Source organism: Monomorium pharaonis, chromosome 5 (genome assembly GCF_013373865.1).
Source record: "Monomorium pharaonis isolate MP-MQ-018 chromosome 5, ASM1337386v2, whole genome shotgun sequence".
Lineage (NCBI taxonomy): Eukaryota > Metazoa > Arthropoda > Insecta > Hymenoptera > Formicidae > Monomorium > Monomorium pharaonis.
The window spans coordinates 5,295,178-5,313,253 of record NC_050471.1 but is presented as its reverse complement, the minus strand read 5'-3'; the positions used below and the strand labels follow the sequence as shown (position 1 = coordinate 5,313,253).

The following is an 18,076-nucleotide window of genomic DNA, read 5'->3' as shown; positions in this document are numbered from 1 at the left end:
AACGTTCTTCCTCAAGGTTTTTCGCGCCGCGCGCGAGCTATAAAGGCGTCCCGTAGGCGTCGAGCGTTAAACGCATTCCACCTTAGAGGTTACGCGTTGCGAAACCGCAACGCGCGTGAGTGTTGCGTCTCGTTAGCCGCGATTCGCACGTCCTTGCCTCAAGTTCACATCGGTCACGATGTGCTGGCGGCGCTGATAAGGAGAAGAAGAAGAGGTAGTAGTAGTAGTAGGAGAAGAAGAACGAGAAAAAGTCCGTCGTCGTTCCTCTCAAAGATGAGCGCATGACTTGCGGACGATTAGCCACGGCTAATCGTCGATACATTATTATGATGACGTGGCAGTCGATTTATGACAAGATTAATTCTTTTGTATACAAGTCTCTCTCTCTCTCTCTCTTTATTTATTGAAGAAAAGGAGGAAAGAAAAATGGAGACACTTTATCAATTGTCAGTTTTTGTGGCGCATATATTACATTATATTTCTTTTTCTTGTGCCTGGAGATTGATTTTAAATCCATTTCTATCCGTGACGCTTTCGAGCTCCGACATTTCTGAGTCATCTCTTGATAAACTTCACAAGTTTCAGACTTTGTGGCTTCCTTGCACAAATACCTATATATACATTGTATAATAGATATATATGTATGTCAATTTCCTTTTTTTATCTCTCATACGCCTCAGCCAGTCGATAAACATCTCCCGGACAGGACGCCCGCGGAATTTCAACGCTCGTGCATCAAGGCTGAACTTAGAGCTCGCGGAACGCTCGAAATGTCACCCGTCGTGCTAAAAACAAAGAAAGAAACGCCAACGATAATCGCGCCTCTAAGGTGCCACGGGACACGTGTGCGTCGCGCCTGGCTTTAAACGCCTCTGCCCGGCGTCGTCGTCTCGTCCTGACTGGGAGACGACGAGAGACAGGCACGTCGACGGGTTACGACTCTCGAACGAGGTCGAACCGCGACGCGAGGTCCGGGGGAAAGTTCAATTTATGGCTCGGTGTTTAGGAAGAGCCGCCCGTTTCTAAATTCAAGCGAGTCCGCGATAATCGTTATTAACATGGATGGAAAGGCCGGAGGAGAGAATCTCGGGCCTACTTGCATCGAATCGCCAATTTTGTCCGGCCGACTCCTACATTCCTGCGTCACGTAATCGAGAGAATTCGCCGTCCGAGGAATTTCGCGACCCGGTCGTGCAATTTCTTTCTTCCTTCTTTTTTTTTTCCTTGTTCAATTGAGCTGCTATGCCCCGCAGGTATAAGCACCACGAACTCGAACGCGAATATAATTTCTGAACCGAATTATTTCTCTTCGTGGCGCGAACGAATAAGATAATTACGCGCGATATAACGAAAGCCACTGTCACATGCCACTTCAGCTGCGCGGAAATTGTCTTTAACGCTAAGAGTCGCCCTGGAGATACGGCGCGTATGCACGTGGAGAGAAAGAATTAACGCCTTTACGTATAATATTGCATCTATTCGCAGATTTGCCAAGAGCTCTGTGGAAATGTACGACGCGCGGCCGAAGCCAACCAAACGACTTCTACTTATTGCGTAATTCCCTGACGACGAAGGCGAGCAGGATCGCAGGTCTAGACTATTTCTATATATACGTATAAATGGTCTTTTATCAATTGCATGTATATATATATATGTATATATATTATGTGTGTATATATTACGTAACGAGTATTACCTGAGGTGCCAGAAATTGGAGAATAATCTGGACGTTTATTCGTGACAATGAAAACCCGGGATAATTGACGTAAGCGACTATCTCCATATTTATAGCATCGAAAAGTGAACTCACCGAGATCATACCGGTTTTAAACCTTGCAAAATACGTGTAACGCGTCGTAACATACCCACTACACCCACACACATCCGCGTCTCTCCGCACCAGGCCGCCCTTTTCCTTTTCTCACCGTGTAGCTCCTTTCATTTCGCTATTTAATCGTTTCGTACCGGAGTTATCTTGATTGGCGACTATCGACAGGTTTTGCGGATCAATAACGAGACATTTTGCGCGACTTGGAAATTTCCTACGAGACTCGTCGTGCAGGGTGTCGAAGAAACTCATAGCATAGCTGAACGCGGTAGCGGCCGATTGAGAATGGCTCGATCTCTCATGAAGAATGGCTCCGCGTATCGGAATCCGCAATCGCACGACGAAAGTGCGACACGAGAAAATTATATCAACCCTGTCTCGACGCGGAACCAGATATCGTTCGTATCTAAATACGATTGAATGAAATAAGTTTTAATCCCACATATAAACGAGATAATCTCGAGATGATCAAGATTTGCAATTTGCGATAGAAGTGGTCGTCCTATGTTTTATATGCGATACATGTAATAAAGAAATAATAAATTGATGTTACACTGCGGTAAGAATCGATTTCGACCGTGGCCACTGTCGAGATTAAAAATTACACCCGTCGAGAATCGCAATTTCCCAATCGCGCGGGAATCATTGCGACGATTTGAGGCGAGTGCGAGTAAATTATTGTCAAGGTTCGCACGGATGAGAGTAGGCAGTAGCCGGACGATCGAGGCTCGATCGAGATAACGGGGCTTAAACGTACCAAAGGCGTTTCGTCTAACACGTCGCGCTCAAAGTGGAGCCCAAGGACGGCTGTCTATATAAGGGCTCGCTCTCTACCACGTCGGATTTCAATACCAGCGGCCGATTAGATCCCTCCTTCAGCTCGCCTCGAACGTTAGCCCGGTATCGAGAGATTAGAGTCACTTTTTAGCGGGAACAGATGGTAATCCGATCGATCGGACAGTCGTAGCTGGCGAAGCGATACGCTAATTACACGATACATTTGCGTACACTTGCCCGCCCGATCGCGCCCGGACCCATCCGTATGCATTATCTCGTTGAACCGCACGATCTCGTTAGCCTTTGATCCGTTGGGTCAACTCGAGAAAATTATAACACGTGTTAAACTCGCGCGCTCCGATTTGCATTCTATAAAAAGCGCGTTTCTTCGAAATAGGTGCGAGGAATGCCCTGCCGCCGCCTACGCCGGCTCGGAATCGGTTTCTCTCTCGGGGATAATGATAGTATCGGCGAAATGAATTTCGGGTATAAGTCATCGTAGATCGTGATCGTCCGTTCGGGATAAAACGGAAGCCAGACGACGTGGCATCACGGTCGATCTTTTTGGTCGGAGACTTTAGGAGTTGGGAGCGGCTCTGTGATGAAACTGGTCGTACAGGCCACTTGTTCTGCTATCTTTTGGAACCTCTCTGACAACGTCTAATATGCGAGACATCGAATAAAACTGGCTGGTGCTAAATTTTTCTCACTTCGTAAAAAGAGATTAAAAAGAAGTGCTTATTTTATAAAGTTCAGCTAGTTATCGCTGTAATAATTTTTTTTTTTTTTCATTCCGTCTAAAGAAGTAAAATTTGAAATTTATGTCCAGCTGTGTGTAAAAAAGAGCGATGCATATAAAACTAATTTCTGTCGTTCTTTCCTTTATCGTAATTTATATTGCGTTGGATTATATGCGAAGAGAATAAAGCTCGATTCCCGACCTGGAGAGGAGATACAAAGGAACGACATTAATATACTCGTAGGAGGTAACTCACGGCGGACATTTGGCGCGTGAACTAATTTTCAGGTCGATATACGAACGGAATTCGCGGTCCCGGTCTCTAAATGAACTTGTCCGAACGGAAGGGTGCCGGAGGTATTTATGTGGCGGCGGTTGCTTGTGCCGCACGAAAGCCGCAAGGTCGGGCCGCATTAATAAAACAAACACAATGTACGACGCAATTCTGCATACAAGTAGGCTGTCCGTCCCCGGGGCGATGGTTTCCACGTACGATCGACAGGTACTATCTCGGAGTCCAATGGACACCGAACCGAGTAAGTCGCTTCGGTATCTCTATCTCACCGGCTCCCTCCTCTCGGACACGTCGTTTCACAATGGATTTTCGTGCAGTCCAATCTCCTCGAGATCGTTTCACGATAGGGTCGATAGTGGCGCGGATTTTAACGCCGTTCCAGATAGCGACGCTTCCATCTCGATGCTCCGTGATGGAATCGTAAGGAAGACTTGAGAAGAATACAAGTGTCGATTGAAAAAAGAAATACAAGAACATACGTAATAATAATAATTTTTCAAATGTAAGAAAAAATTTTTACTTTACGCTAAAAAATTACACTAAAAAATAATCGAACAGAACAGAAACTAGTAGTATAAATCAATAAAAAAAAAAATTGAAAGGTTTTAAAAAAGATTTTAAAGTTCAGCCAGTTCTCGTTGCAATAATTTTTGTTTCATTCCATATGAAAAAGAGAAATTCAAAATTGTATGTTCTCTTGAAATAATTATATGCAAAAATAAAAACTTAATGTATATATCCCTATTATTTTAAGACGCATGCAAGTTTTATATTCTTTCTTGTAAAAGTTTTTTCATAAAATATTTGTAATATGTTGACATCGAAATAAAATACAAAATATTTTAATCAAACTTTCCATAAGTTATTATTTCCTCCCTAAAAAAAAGACGACCCTTTTTTACCTGGCAATTTGCATATATTACGTAAATCGATTCCTCTTGAATTATGCGTGGATTTAAAACGTAGTATTGTTGCGACGCAGGAAACTGCATTCAGGAAGTGTCTTTTGCATCTCCGATTGCGTGTCCCGTCAATGCGGTTGCGATTAAGCCCAATGTCTTCGGGGTCCTCTTACGGCTCGTGCCACACCGCGTTATTATCCAATGCATTCGTAATGGACACGCTCTCGCTCTTTGCTCTCGCCGGGCATCTTTCTAATGAATGGCTCGGCGAGAGAGCACGGGACATTCATGAGACGCATAGAAACGCATAAGGTCTCTCCTAGTCATCCCTTCCCCAGCCTTCTTTCTATCGCTCCATCTCCGTCCAGTTCACTCTCTAGCGTGCTAGATGCGCATTACACGCGAGCGGCGAGGAACAGTTCTTTCCTTGCGATAAATTTGTCTCACCCTCAACCATTACAGGCGCCAAGAGATGACCGTTTAATCATTGTCGTAAAAAGGGCATTTGAAATAGAACGGACGTCAGTCAGATTTAACTTTTATTTCGATTAATCGGTTAATCAAGGTGGCAAGATACTCTGATTAATAAGCTCCAATTAGTTATTCGTTTCATACGAAATTGTATTTGGTTCTTCGGGGTGTCAGAAGACTTGAAATTGCTGTAGAATTTCGAGACACGAGCAGGTCGTTTGAAAGGACGAGGATAACAGAGATTTTACGAAATTGCACGGCTAGAACGACGTGACATCGGTCTGCCTGGTAATTTTCTCGGGTATCTACGGCGATCTGGTTCTGTCGATGATGTAACGACAGCTCGAAATGTCGTCGGCCTTCCAGGCATTCGTTCCCTCCAGCCTCCCGCGGAATCCGAAGATCGGAGTCTTTCCCTTCGCTCCCGCGTCCCTGGCACGTTTCCTCATCAACGTTTCGTAAGTTTGGACTATAAACGCTGTGTCCTCTTCCTCGCACATCCCAAATCACCCCGAACAGTGCAAACGGTCACTGGGTTAAATTAACTCTTCATCGGCTCTTCTTCGAGAATGCACACAGGTCACCGGCAATGATTCGATCTTCAATATTCTAAATAACTACTCCGGGAAAAATAGTTTTTCCAAAATACGATTATAATCCATTCTGAGGCCCACGATTAAGTAATGAAATTATTTGGATTAAGTAAAAATTATCTTTGCGTAACTGGATATCGACGGAACTAATTGAGAGATTTGACTATAACTTAAAAGCCTTTGAAATAAATAAAATAGCTAAAATAACTAATTGCAATTTTTAATTAATACAAGATTAATAAGAAAAAATAAACGTAAAATTAAAGTTACGAGTAATCCAAATAATATGATTACCTAGTCGTAGGCCTCGAAGTTTCCTCAAAATACAATCGTATATTTTGGGGAAACTGTTTTTTCTAGAGTATAAATCTTTCTCGCATAAAAACGCTTAATTTAAATTCCAAACAATCGCCATTTATTGTCTCTCTGTTAGCTCGGATTTTGCTGTTCACCGGAGGCACAAGTGATATTTCTAAAATCCTATCATATATATATATATATAGTACACAGTATCCTGTAACGCAGACGCAACGTTTAACGCAATCGTCGCGATGATTGCGCAGTCACCGGTAACCGCGTCATTCGATGGTCGGATATTCGGTGCACTCCTTGACATGTTATATACAAGTTTCGCATTTTTTGATCGACGATTGTCTCGCGGCGGAATCGAGCGTGACCGAGTGGACGCTCGTTAAGGTCTCTCTCCGTGGACACCGATGACGTCGTTCGATGAACGTTGCGACACGTAACGACCGCCGCTACAGCTTGCACCGCGCGCGGGTAGACATCCTTGACTGCCCGTTTACACCGTGACAAAACTCGCGTCGTTTAAAACGCTACGCGTACATATCCGTCCGCCGTGCTAGCCGCGGCAGCCGTTTTTATTGCTTATCGCTAGCTTTTACGGCGCGGCCAGGAAACCACCGCTTCGCGAAATCGCGTCGTTTTGTCTTACGCGAGATGTTCCGATCTCCGGGGCTGTAATTCTCCTTGCAGCGCGGCGATGGCGCGTCAGGTAAATATCTTCTCAAATGAATATCGTATACGTTATACTAGGTGGTCAACTCCGCTGCACACAAATTTCATTCATACATCCCGTCGCATCACGTATGTGATTTAAAAATTCATTAATTCCGGATTAAACTGAATGCGAAATCGGCTAACACGAGTGATTGATTCTTCCTCTTCTTCTTCTTGTTTACAGTCTCCCTCCACGTGGGAGACGTGAGCCGAGAGAAAGAAAATTAATTACTTTCAGATTAGACTGCAAATTTATGTCGGTTGCAACCGTTGTCCCTGACTACGACGAATAGAACGAGAGAGCTTCTTGAAGACCGACATGCGCACCGATGACGTAGTCGGATGGAAGTTGCGACACGATAGCGGGCAGGCTCTCTCGCGCGCGCGCGCGCGCGGATGGCGGTCATCCTTGAGTGTGCGCTCGTGGCTCATTCCAACCACGGTAAAACGTATGGTATCCGTATGAGAGCGCACACGCCCGCGACATGACACGCTTGACTTTACTGCATCGGCCGCGACCGACCGGATCATCCGGCTCGGCCTGCCGTCGTCGAATAACTCATTTGTTCTAACTGCGAATAGAAGAAACGTATGTATAATCGCACGGCTGTTTTCCTACCTCACACATTTCCAGAGCGCTAATAGAACCACCGCGTCACCTTCTTGCGCTCGCGACGACGAAATTTCTCACGATTTCCGTCCCCGAGTTCGTTCGTTCGTTCGTTCGTTCGAGTCTCATTCGATCCAAGTTTTGCGAGCGCCATTTGAATTTGGAGCGGAAATGGAGCTCGCGAAAGTGAAGCTCAAGACGGCTCAGTCGTGCTCCAGAGAGCTATTTTAATTCCTTCCTATGATTGGGATTCTTCACGGGTCTCCGGAGGTCACCCCATTCGGATTCACGTTCTTCGGGCGATCGTCAGAAACGAGCTAAACTTTTCGACCAGCGGGAGCGTAAAATTAGTGGAATCTTACCGGAGGCTGTAAATCTCGCACGAAAGCCGATCTTGTTGACCCTGATTGGACCAATGACAGAGACGAAGGAATAGAGCGAGGATCTCTATCTCGGGTTGCTCAATTCTCTAGGAGCGTGTAATATGTTCGGTAGAAATTATTAGCCGGTTATCGTCTTCAAAACTTGGATCGCGCAACGTTATCTCGCAGACGATCTGCTTTTTAAGGTTATCGAGCTACTAGATAATTCCACGAGATAAATCTCTCTTTGAAGCAACGGTTAAAACGTGCAGGTCAATTAGGACGGTCACGGTATAACGTCGCGATATTTTTTTCTAACGGTGTAATTAGTAGTTACAGTTTTCTCATTAAACCGTTAAATAAGCGGTTATGATATTTAATCTGACAATTATTAAATCACTTTATGAATCATTAAGTCCAACACGCCAATACGGGACACTCCAGGGTCACGTTTACCTTCGTGTCACAGAGAGATCTTCCGATCGGGCTTACTTAGGTGATGCTGTGCCTAGCGCGCGCGAGCCTCAATTTACTATTCAAACATCGATTCTCGCCGCCTCGGAAATCGCAGGCACTCGCCTCGGTGTAAACAACGAGAATAACGACGAGATGAGTCAGGCGGGTCTGGAGGATTTCTTCGAAGCAAAGGGTGTCTGTCAGGCAACTGCGGTCCTCTGGCCGCGGACATAAAGGAGCGCGTCGTTGGATCGCACGTATTTCCTGGCGAATGCGAATGTTTTTCGAGCGTGTCCGTCTGGTGCTTCTATCGACGTATAGAAGACAGCCGGAAGCGACGACACGCGTTGCGTGACCAAGAGGAGACTCTTATCTTCCTCGAGAAATTTCATTAAATTGTTTCGTGCGAAATAGATCTGGCGCGTCTCTCAACGAAGAGTAGACGAAGGGATATGTGATTTTACTCTCTCTCTCTCTCTCTCTCTCTCTCTCTCTCTCTCTCTCTTCCTCTTTCTTTTTTCCTCCTCTCTTTTCTCTCGCGTGGTCGATTAGAACCAACGTCGCGAACACGCCGAGGTCTCGCGGTGACAAAGTGAGCGTTGGGTGCGCCGCAATCCGTAAAACGCACACGCACTCACCGGTTACCGGTCCACCTGTATTCCACCGCGAGTATCATTCACGTATCAGCGCACGCACACACCGTCGACACGACGATCTAACCGCTCACTTCGGTACGCTTCATTTCTTCTCCCGTCTCGTATCTCACAACAGTAGCCACGTAGCTTCTGCGAGCAATCTCTGCGTGCCCGCGCGACGCGCATAAATGTCGGTAGATCGCATCAACGAAAACCGTAGAATTCCGTCTTTGAGCGGAAGTGGTGTCGAATACTCGTAGATCGAAATAAAAGAAATTACTTTCTGTTCCTTCTTATTATATTTAGAGTCCTTAAAGTAAAAAACAAAATTTAGAAAAGATATCTTTATTATTTCAATTATATTATTTGTTGTTTCATAACTTATATTATTTAGAGATATATTTGTTTTAATTATTTATTATATTTTATTATTTATTACTTTAACTCTTTACTCATGCGTTATTATTTTATTATTATTGGTTATTCTTTATTTTATAAAATAAGAAAGCATAATAGTTTTATAAAAATAAATTAAATCTTCAGAGAGAGAGATTGAAAACTAAGCTTTTCCGGTTTCAAATCTGTGAGGTAATCTTTTCATAAATTTTTTTAAGTATCCATTATGATGAATACGATAGGAACGAACGTGCTCACTTTCATATTATGTCAACAATTTGGCCTTGGCATACGCAGGAAAAGGTTGAGAAACATTGCTGTGCGCGACGAACACGCGTGCAGCAACGTTTAATCACGGGGATATCTGTAAAGCCGTGTCTATGTTGTTACTAGTATTATTATATAGTGATAGCTATCTATCTGCAGATCTCAAGGTTCGAGTATTTAAATATAACTGATATTTCTAAAGGAATAGCATTTAATATCAATTAGCGCAGCAATAGTGCGTTTCAGTGCGGTAAATGGCAACAATTTGATTAAATTATAAGCAGAAAGTATTACGAAACGCATTACCACGCGTCAGTTGCAATTAACGTAATCCTCATCTGTCAGAATAAGTAGAACGCCGCGAGAGTAGCGGCTGCGGCACGGAAATTTCAAAATTTAGCATTGTGATAATGAATTTTATTATGTAGAATTCATAGAGAAGTGTTGTGGGAAATTTTTCATCGCGATAATCTTTCTGCAATTTTATCGTCTGTTGTCGACCACGTTTATTTACGAGTTGCGGAAAGTAGTCATCGGCGAGATATGCAGATCGTATGGTAATCGTGTCGTAAGACAGGCGCACGTGTGTGTCGCGTTGCACCTTGAGGAGAAGAAGAGGCGGAGAAAAAAAAAAAGATCGACAAGATTCGACAACATGGATTTTTAGTTCATAACGTCTCCCTGACATAGAAGCCTCCTCTACATATGCAACCGTGAGAAGGTCGCGAAAACAATTGTCCGATAAAAAAAAGGGTTCATAAATTTCGATCGGCCGTAACTTTTGTTGCCGTGTCGCCGTGATCGTTGGCATAACCGAGACATAAATCGTTGCGCCTTGCGCGTCACAACGCGCGATTATGCGCATGTTCGACTTAAAGGACGGAGGAATACGCGCACCTTACGTATTGTGATCGTGGCTGAAGAAAAGAGAGAAATTTATGGCCGTATACTAAATTGTGAATTGGATCTAAGACGTTTCGTACGAGAACAAAATAATCGATTTAATTTTCTTACAGATATCCTTTTACTTATAAATTTTCGGACTTGTGATAATTAGTGACAGCTTATACGGAAGTTGATCAGGTACTCGTTAACCAGTGATCCAAATTCAATATTAATTTCACATTAAAAGAAATAAATATTTAAGAATTATATATTCAAGAAAGATGCTGCCTTACAATCATTGGTCGAGGTAATCTGTGCTTAAGCAGAATGTTAATTTTATATCAGAATTATAAACCTGAAAAAAAAATTATTTTGTCATTTCGTAAATAAAAATCTCTAAATAATAAATTTAGTAAAAAATTAATGATTCTACATAAATTTTATTCGACCGATGATCAATTCGATTTACGACCGAAGTCTCAGAATGTAACCCCGTCGTAAGTAGAGGGATCTCGGCACGTCTCCTTCGATTACGTGGCAGTCGCTGAGATTATCTCACGTTACACCAACGTAATGAAGATTTGCCTAACGTAATCGAGTGTGGCGACGATGTTGCGCCAACGGATACACAGAATTATTCTTCGCGTGTACACCGTGAGCTAATGATTAGGCGTTTACTTACTGGCGAGCGTGGCGGTAATAAGCGCGATAAGTTAGAGCGCAATAACTCGAAAGGACGAGCGGTACGGAACCGATCGTTGCGCGCGTCATCGCCTCCTTTACGAGTCTACGGGTGTCGCTACTTAATAATATTTAGTGGGCCATTATTACGCGGTCGGAGCCCGCGATATGCCGGCGAAACACGGTATATACATCTCTGGAGCGCAATTCCTACGTAACGTCGCGATGTGTTACGCGTCGTCAAACTGGTTTATTTACGTACGCCAGCGTGTCTTCAGCGCAACAGAGAGAAAGAAAGAATGAGAGAGAGAAAGAAAAAGGAAGAAGGAAGGATAAAAAGAGGCATTTCACGCAAAACGGGAAGGACAGGCTGACTGGTCGCGTATACCGGATTTTCCGGTATATCTAGACGCAATTGCGAGCTCTAGACGACAGATACGCACGTGTGACATGCGCGTATGTCGCCTCCTGACGTTTCGCGATCTTGAATTAAACCGACGGTGTCCTGTGCCGGACGATTTCGCGCCGATGCCGGCGAAGGTCAGGTGTCAACGAACACGAAACGGTCGGAGACCAAGACGGTTTCCTCGAAATGTACTGTTTCTCGGGATCACACGGGTGGTAGGGACCGTTCGCGACGCGACGCGGGCGTGACGCCTCGAAAGTCCGAAGTCCCAGTTTCCCCGCGCGGAAGATTTTATTTAGATTGCCGAGGGGAATCGCGATGGCGGATCGCGATTTCCTGGGACCTGAATTTCGCGGGTCAGCTGCGGTTTTCCGCTCGGACGGCGGTCCCCTCATGCTTTCTTCCTTTTCAGGTCAGGCGCACACGAACACCGGGCGGCAGATCCCGATCGCGCTAAAATCGCGGGCTCACCCGTTTGTTTCCTCGTGCAATTAGTACTGTTATACTACGCGAAAAAAAATATAGCAACCGCTTTCGCGAGCGGAGTTATCGTCGACGTGCCACTTACAGCGGAAGGAGATGCGACGCGACGCGTCGCAGTCGGAGCTGAAAGAGATCCCGCCGGGGCGGTCTAGATCGTCTCCACGCGAGCGAGCGTGGCCAACACGCGCGCGTGTTGCCTCCCATTTCGAAAACGCGAGCGATTCTCCGACCGCGCGGCGGTCATCACGGCCCCCGTTCGGCCAGAGCGGCTTAATCGGCAAGATTAATTATTTATGAGGCGTGTTTCATTCATTCATTAAAGCTACCCCCGGGGCCTCCGCGAGAGAGATCATTATGACGTGATAATGTCTTAATTAACGGCGTTTAATGAATCCCTATCGCGGGATCACCTTATAATGCGATCGCGCGCGACCGCGCGCGCGCGGTCAGCCTCTAAACGTCGAATTAACCCGCGGTTAATAAATGGACCAGCAACGCGGAGGACGGGAAGGGAGAACGCGTGCTACCCGGAATACACAGCCCCGCGACGTTGCATTAAGCCTCTGATCTGCCGTACGATCTGCCTCGGTCGCCGTGGTCGAGGCAATTTTTGCCGGCCCGGCATGTCGGGGATGGCGCCAATTAACCCGCACACGAGGGGGGACATTTGACGTCCGGTAATCGCGAGAATTCTCGCGACCTTAAGTAAACCCTGATAAGATAGGCCTGGTATGCGGTTAGGACAGTCGCTATATAGCTCCTAATTAATTTGAAAAGGCCGTGATAAATTGTTTCTCGATGGTGGCCAGGTGAAGTACCAGTTCCGGATGCGCTTTCGATAAGAATATGCTTCTTCGTATCTTAGAATATTAAATATATAATGTGCTTGCTATAGACTTAATTATTTATTAAAATAGATTGGAAACATAATCTCATTTCTTTATTGCTTATCCCTCTACTTACGGGTACCTCGACTTACGACTTTTCAAATTTCATCGCAGCATAAAAATAAAACAGATTATAACAAACTCGATTAAGAGAGAGTACTCGTTAGTGATCTACGTTAAATATTAATTTTATAATATTAAATATAACATAAAAATTCATATTTTTCAAGAAAAAGAAACTGATTTTTAATTACTCGTTGTTGAAGAAAAACTTATATCACTAACTGTAATAGCAAATATTATATTAAAAATCATAATCTTAAAGTTTCGAATTTTCTAAGTTTTCTAATTTTCTAAGAAATCTATAAACATTTTAGTAATAAAGTATTTATTTTGCATAAATAATGTTTTATTTGTATAAACATAAATATTGTCCGACTTACGATCAATTCCCCGTCGTAAGTAGAAAGGTATCTATATTCTGAATTCTCATGTATAAATCATATTTATTATCACATGATAATAACATATTAACATTTTTGTTCTTATTACGTATCTAGTTTCAAACGATTATTTTTGCCGTAGATCGTAAATATACCAAAGCGTGGTGGAAGTACGCTATACAAAACCAGTCGTACCCGTTTCTCTGAAATAGTATCGTCGTCGTCGTTGTTGTTGTTGTTGGGCACCTCATGACCACCGACGACTACCCGAGTTTCTTCGTACGTAACTCGTATTAATTATTTTGACGCGCCGAGTTCATGTTTGTAGTTACTTCGCGGGCTGCTCGCAGCGATAATTAATAGCGCCAGACGCGAATGAAATCATCGTAATGCGCCGTGACTGATTGCGTTAGAGTTACCGTGTATCAAGCCTTCTCAGTTGAAGGCACCACGACCAGAGGAATGCAAGATTAATATTGCTTGCTCACGACGCTTCTTGTGGCGCTATGAAACCCCGTAGTTATATCTATAACATGCCGAGCGCACTAATTATGTCGATAGAAAACGTCCAAGAGTAAACTGACCATCGAAAAACTGACATCTGCTTTACAAGACATCTCGTCAAAATTTATCGCAAAAATTGCATTACATTTTTTCAACAACCCACAAAACATTAGGATATACGTAGTATATACAATGTATATACATCCATGTATATTACATATACTATGTATATACTTCCGTGATGCACTGTATATAGATGGGATATACATAGAATGTGCAAATGTTACCGTTATGATGTACATTGAAGATCTTCTGTATGTACACATGTATATGAAATGTATATTATTTACATATTCTGTGTATATACCTATAAAACATTTGGGTATATGTCATGTACATACATTATATATACATCAATGTACACACTTTTCTACTACAATGTACATATAGAGGATATGACATAGAATATATAAATATTATCGGAATGAGATTCATTAACGTATTTCCCACAAAACAGTTTATTTTTTATTGTATATACTATGTATATGGTTTTTTAATACACCGTACATCCACTGGATATGAAATGTATATGCAAACGTTACAAGAAAAATATCCATTGCACATCGGAAGTATATACACATGTACATGATTCGTATACTGCATGTATATACATCATGTACGTCCATTTATCATTTATTGCACATACATAATATGTACATAGAATATACATGATACAAATTTGTGGGAGATTGTTGCGTGCGGTACCGTATTTAAGGCACGGTAATTAATAAAAATGAGATATGAGATCTGATTTTGGAGTTGCAAGTGACCTCCTTATATATGCAAGAGAGCATCACTTGACTCCGGAGAAAGGACTAAGTTGCATCACCTAGCGGTGATTGCGAAAATTACTCCCTGCGCGTGGGCGTGCAAGTTCACGTTATAGAGGAAAAACATCTTGCATATAAAATGTACATACATTTAACATTGTGCGCTGTATATACATACTAAGTACATTAATGGATATACACATTATATACCATTTGTATATACAGCGTACAATGTTAAATGTATATACATCTCATATACATGATTCAAATATACATTATGGTATATAATATGTATATTCATTAATGTATTTGAAATGTATATACAGCGTACAATGTTACATGTATATACATCTCAATACATGATTCAAATATAGATTATGATATATAATATGTATATCCATTAATGTATTTGGAATGTATATACAGCGTACAATATTAAATGTATATACATCTCATATACATGATTCGAATATACATTATAGTATATAATATGTATATCCATTAATGCATATTCAAATCATGTATGTAATATGTATATACATTTAACATTGTACGCTGTATATACATTTCAAATACATTAATGGATATACATATTATATACCATAATGTATATTCGAATCATGTATATAATATGTATATACATTTAACATTTACGCTGTATATACATACCAAATACATTAATGGATATACACATTACATACCATAATGTATATTCAATTCATGTATATGAGATGTATATACATTTAACATACAAGATATTTTTTTCACATTATGGAGAAAAAATGCATATACATAGAATGTCCGATGTTATGTGGGAATGATATATATATATATATATGTATATAATATTTTTTAATTATAAAATTAGAAGAAACATATTATAAAAGAATTAGAGATTAGTTTGCAAATTGTTATTTTTAAATTTTCGTAAAATTAATTAAATGATATTTTTATAGTTAACAGCATAATCTCAATATTTTCCGAAGCGAATCCCAATCTATCATCCAATTACATAATACATAAACATTTTAATGCTTGCGGTACACATAAAAAAGTGTCAGAACATTAATTTTAGTTCGATACGTAGATTAAGCAATGGGTCAGATTTTACAGAAGGGGCACGAGCCAGGGCTCGTGTGTGTGCTTTCTCTTTCTTTCTCTCTTTACCGCCGATAATTCTATTATGTACGGTTTAATGTACAATTAACCGATCACTTAGAGGCTGACATTGCGCCGAGTCACGATGTCTTATTAAGTCTCTACCGAGCACCGGTCGCCCAAGAGAGAGAAAGAGAGAGCACGGTGGCAGGCGGTCTCTGAGAGCATCTTAAGAGAAGCGGTCTTAAATCGGGGCCACAGGCCGGGGCTATTTAGCCACGGCATGGGCTGGTCGCCACCGCTGGCCGATTTAATGATCGCTACCGCACCGATTTGCTATTTCGCGCATAAACGTACATCCGTAATCCGCGAGAGAATTATCGCGAGCCGTTGATTTACCGTAATGGGAAAGGAGTAATTGGCGCGTCATTCTCCCCTTCTCCTCTTCCCTTCCCCCGCGCGTAACACCGCGGATCTCGTATTTACGGCGAGTATGGTAATTATTATACGCGCGTCGCAAGATGTTCGGGCGTTAAGTACAAATCGCGATAAGAACGATGAATTCTCCACGGTTCGACCACGACGTCGCGTCGCGTCGTTTTGTTCCTGCATGTTAGCCGCTCACAAAGTAACCAGCCACCATCGATACGAACGAAAAAGAGGAAGAAATAAAAAAAAAAAGAGGCGAAGATAAATAAATCCTGCAGTTGTGCGCATCGCGCGGAGATGACGCACGCCCGAGGCGCTCGTTCCGTTGAGCAATTATCTTGTAATTATTGTAAACGATAAAAAGAGAAAAACACACGACTCACATTCTAGAGCTTTTCACTCTCTCGCCGCCGTAGCTCTCTCATCTTCTGGGGCTGAAAAAAATTATTGCAATTACTATTTGCCCGCACATAGTCAATGGAAATTTATGTTCGTCGTAACTATTAAAAGTAAATTACGATCTCTTAAGTTATACTAAATACACACACACACACACGGGCGCGCGCGCGCGCACATAGATTTGTTTTAAGAAGACCTCATCGATATTAGAACAATAGTAATTTTTTCGATTTTATTTATTAGTAGCTGAAAAGCAATCTGACGATTTTAGGACAGCCTGTTAATACAAATGTATCGCTTCCGCGACAGAAATTCGATGCCGCTTCGATCTCCCGCGAAGCTCGGATAGACTCGCGGCGATCGGCTAATTTAAGGGTCCATAAAGTTAGCCAGTCCTTTAGTCCCTTGTCTGAGGATCCGATTCCCCTTTCCCTGCAGCAACGACGGCGGCAAAACCCCACCTGAGACACATCGTGTACCGTCGTCCCTAACGGACCCACACCGATGATATTTCAGTGTTAATTGCACCCAGTATCTACCGCTCTCGAGTCCGGGACTGACTTCTAATCTCGGGTTCATTAAGGACTCCTACCCAGGACCAACCGAACTATTTTCAGATCGGGACACACGTATGTAGTAAGCTCGGAGCTGCCCGTGAGAGGAACGAACGGCAGGGAAGAAGGAACAGGACGATGGAGAGGAGGAGAAGGAGGTGGAAAGATCGAAGGTTGGTACATAGAGCGAGCGAAAACACGGGATGCACTTCGCATGTACGTATGTACATGTGTGTGTGTGTGTTATATGTGTGAGTGTATATACACGGGCATAAGTTGTGTGTAGGACGGATTCGGTGTAAGAGGAAGGACGAAGAGTACGATGAGGACGATGGGTGAATACAGGAGGGGAAGAAAGGCAAGGAGAGAGAGACTCACAAATGCAGAGAGAGAGAGAGAGAGAGAGAGAGAGAGAGAGAGAGAGAGAGAGAGAGAGAGAGAGAGAGAGAGAGAGAGAGAGAGAGAGAGAGAGAGAGAGAGAGAGAGAGAGAGAGAGAGAGAGAGAGAGAGAGAGAGAGAGACACGGAGAGCGAGAAAGAGAACGTGGCGAAGCAACGGCCATCCCCGATTTCCATTTTAATTGAACTCAACGCAACATCATACTTAATGCCAGAAACGCGTCAGAAACTCCAATTAAACGGCGACGCCATTTCACTTTATCTCCCAGCACATTCGTCCTGATTGCCGGACCGATCGTCGCCGAGGTAGCCATCGATTACTCCTCCCCCGAAATTTCTCGAGGAAGAAGTTTGGCCCCGCGTGTGCGACGACTCGCCACCGCAGGATTTATTATATATATATATATTCCGTCGCGTGATCGCGTGTCGTCGATGAGTCGCGCGCGATACACCGCGGGCGAACTTTGCATCTCGCGCGTTTAACGCCATACGAATTAACACAAGCTAACGGATGTCCATCGGACATGTGCTTATCCGCACTGAATTGGAGAGTTACGTGATGAAGGATGTAAATAATTTCCCATCGATGTAACCGTCCTCGAAAACGAGCTTTTTTATAATTCGATTCGATTCAGCTTCAACAATTTATCGCTCTTATAATGTACGAAGATCGAGATGCGAAATTATCGCACCAGAAAGAAAATTCACTTGAAACTAAAGTCAAAAAA

General features: G+C 42.9%; 1 protein-coding gene across 5 annotated transcripts in view; it reads right to left on the bottom strand.

Moving 5' to 3' along the window:
- The window catches only part of LOC118645670, a 297,612-nt gene that overhangs the window by 38,495 nt on the left and 241,041 nt on the right, over nucleotides 1–18,076 (bottom strand). For 3 of the 5 annotated variants that reach the window (XM_036287271.1, XM_036287269.1, XM_036287272.1), the window contains one exon: nucleotides 15,152–16,431. Coding sequence is in view for 1 of the 5 variants with exons in the window: in XM_036287273.1 (XP_036143166.1) it covers nucleotides 16,384–16,431 (48 nt within the window). In the remaining 4 variants the exon portion in view is untranslated. Of the gene's footprint in view, nucleotides 1–15,151; nucleotides 16,432–18,076 lie in introns of those variants that run through there. The other 2 variants (XR_004963358.1, XM_036287273.1) reach the window with 1 other exon arrangement.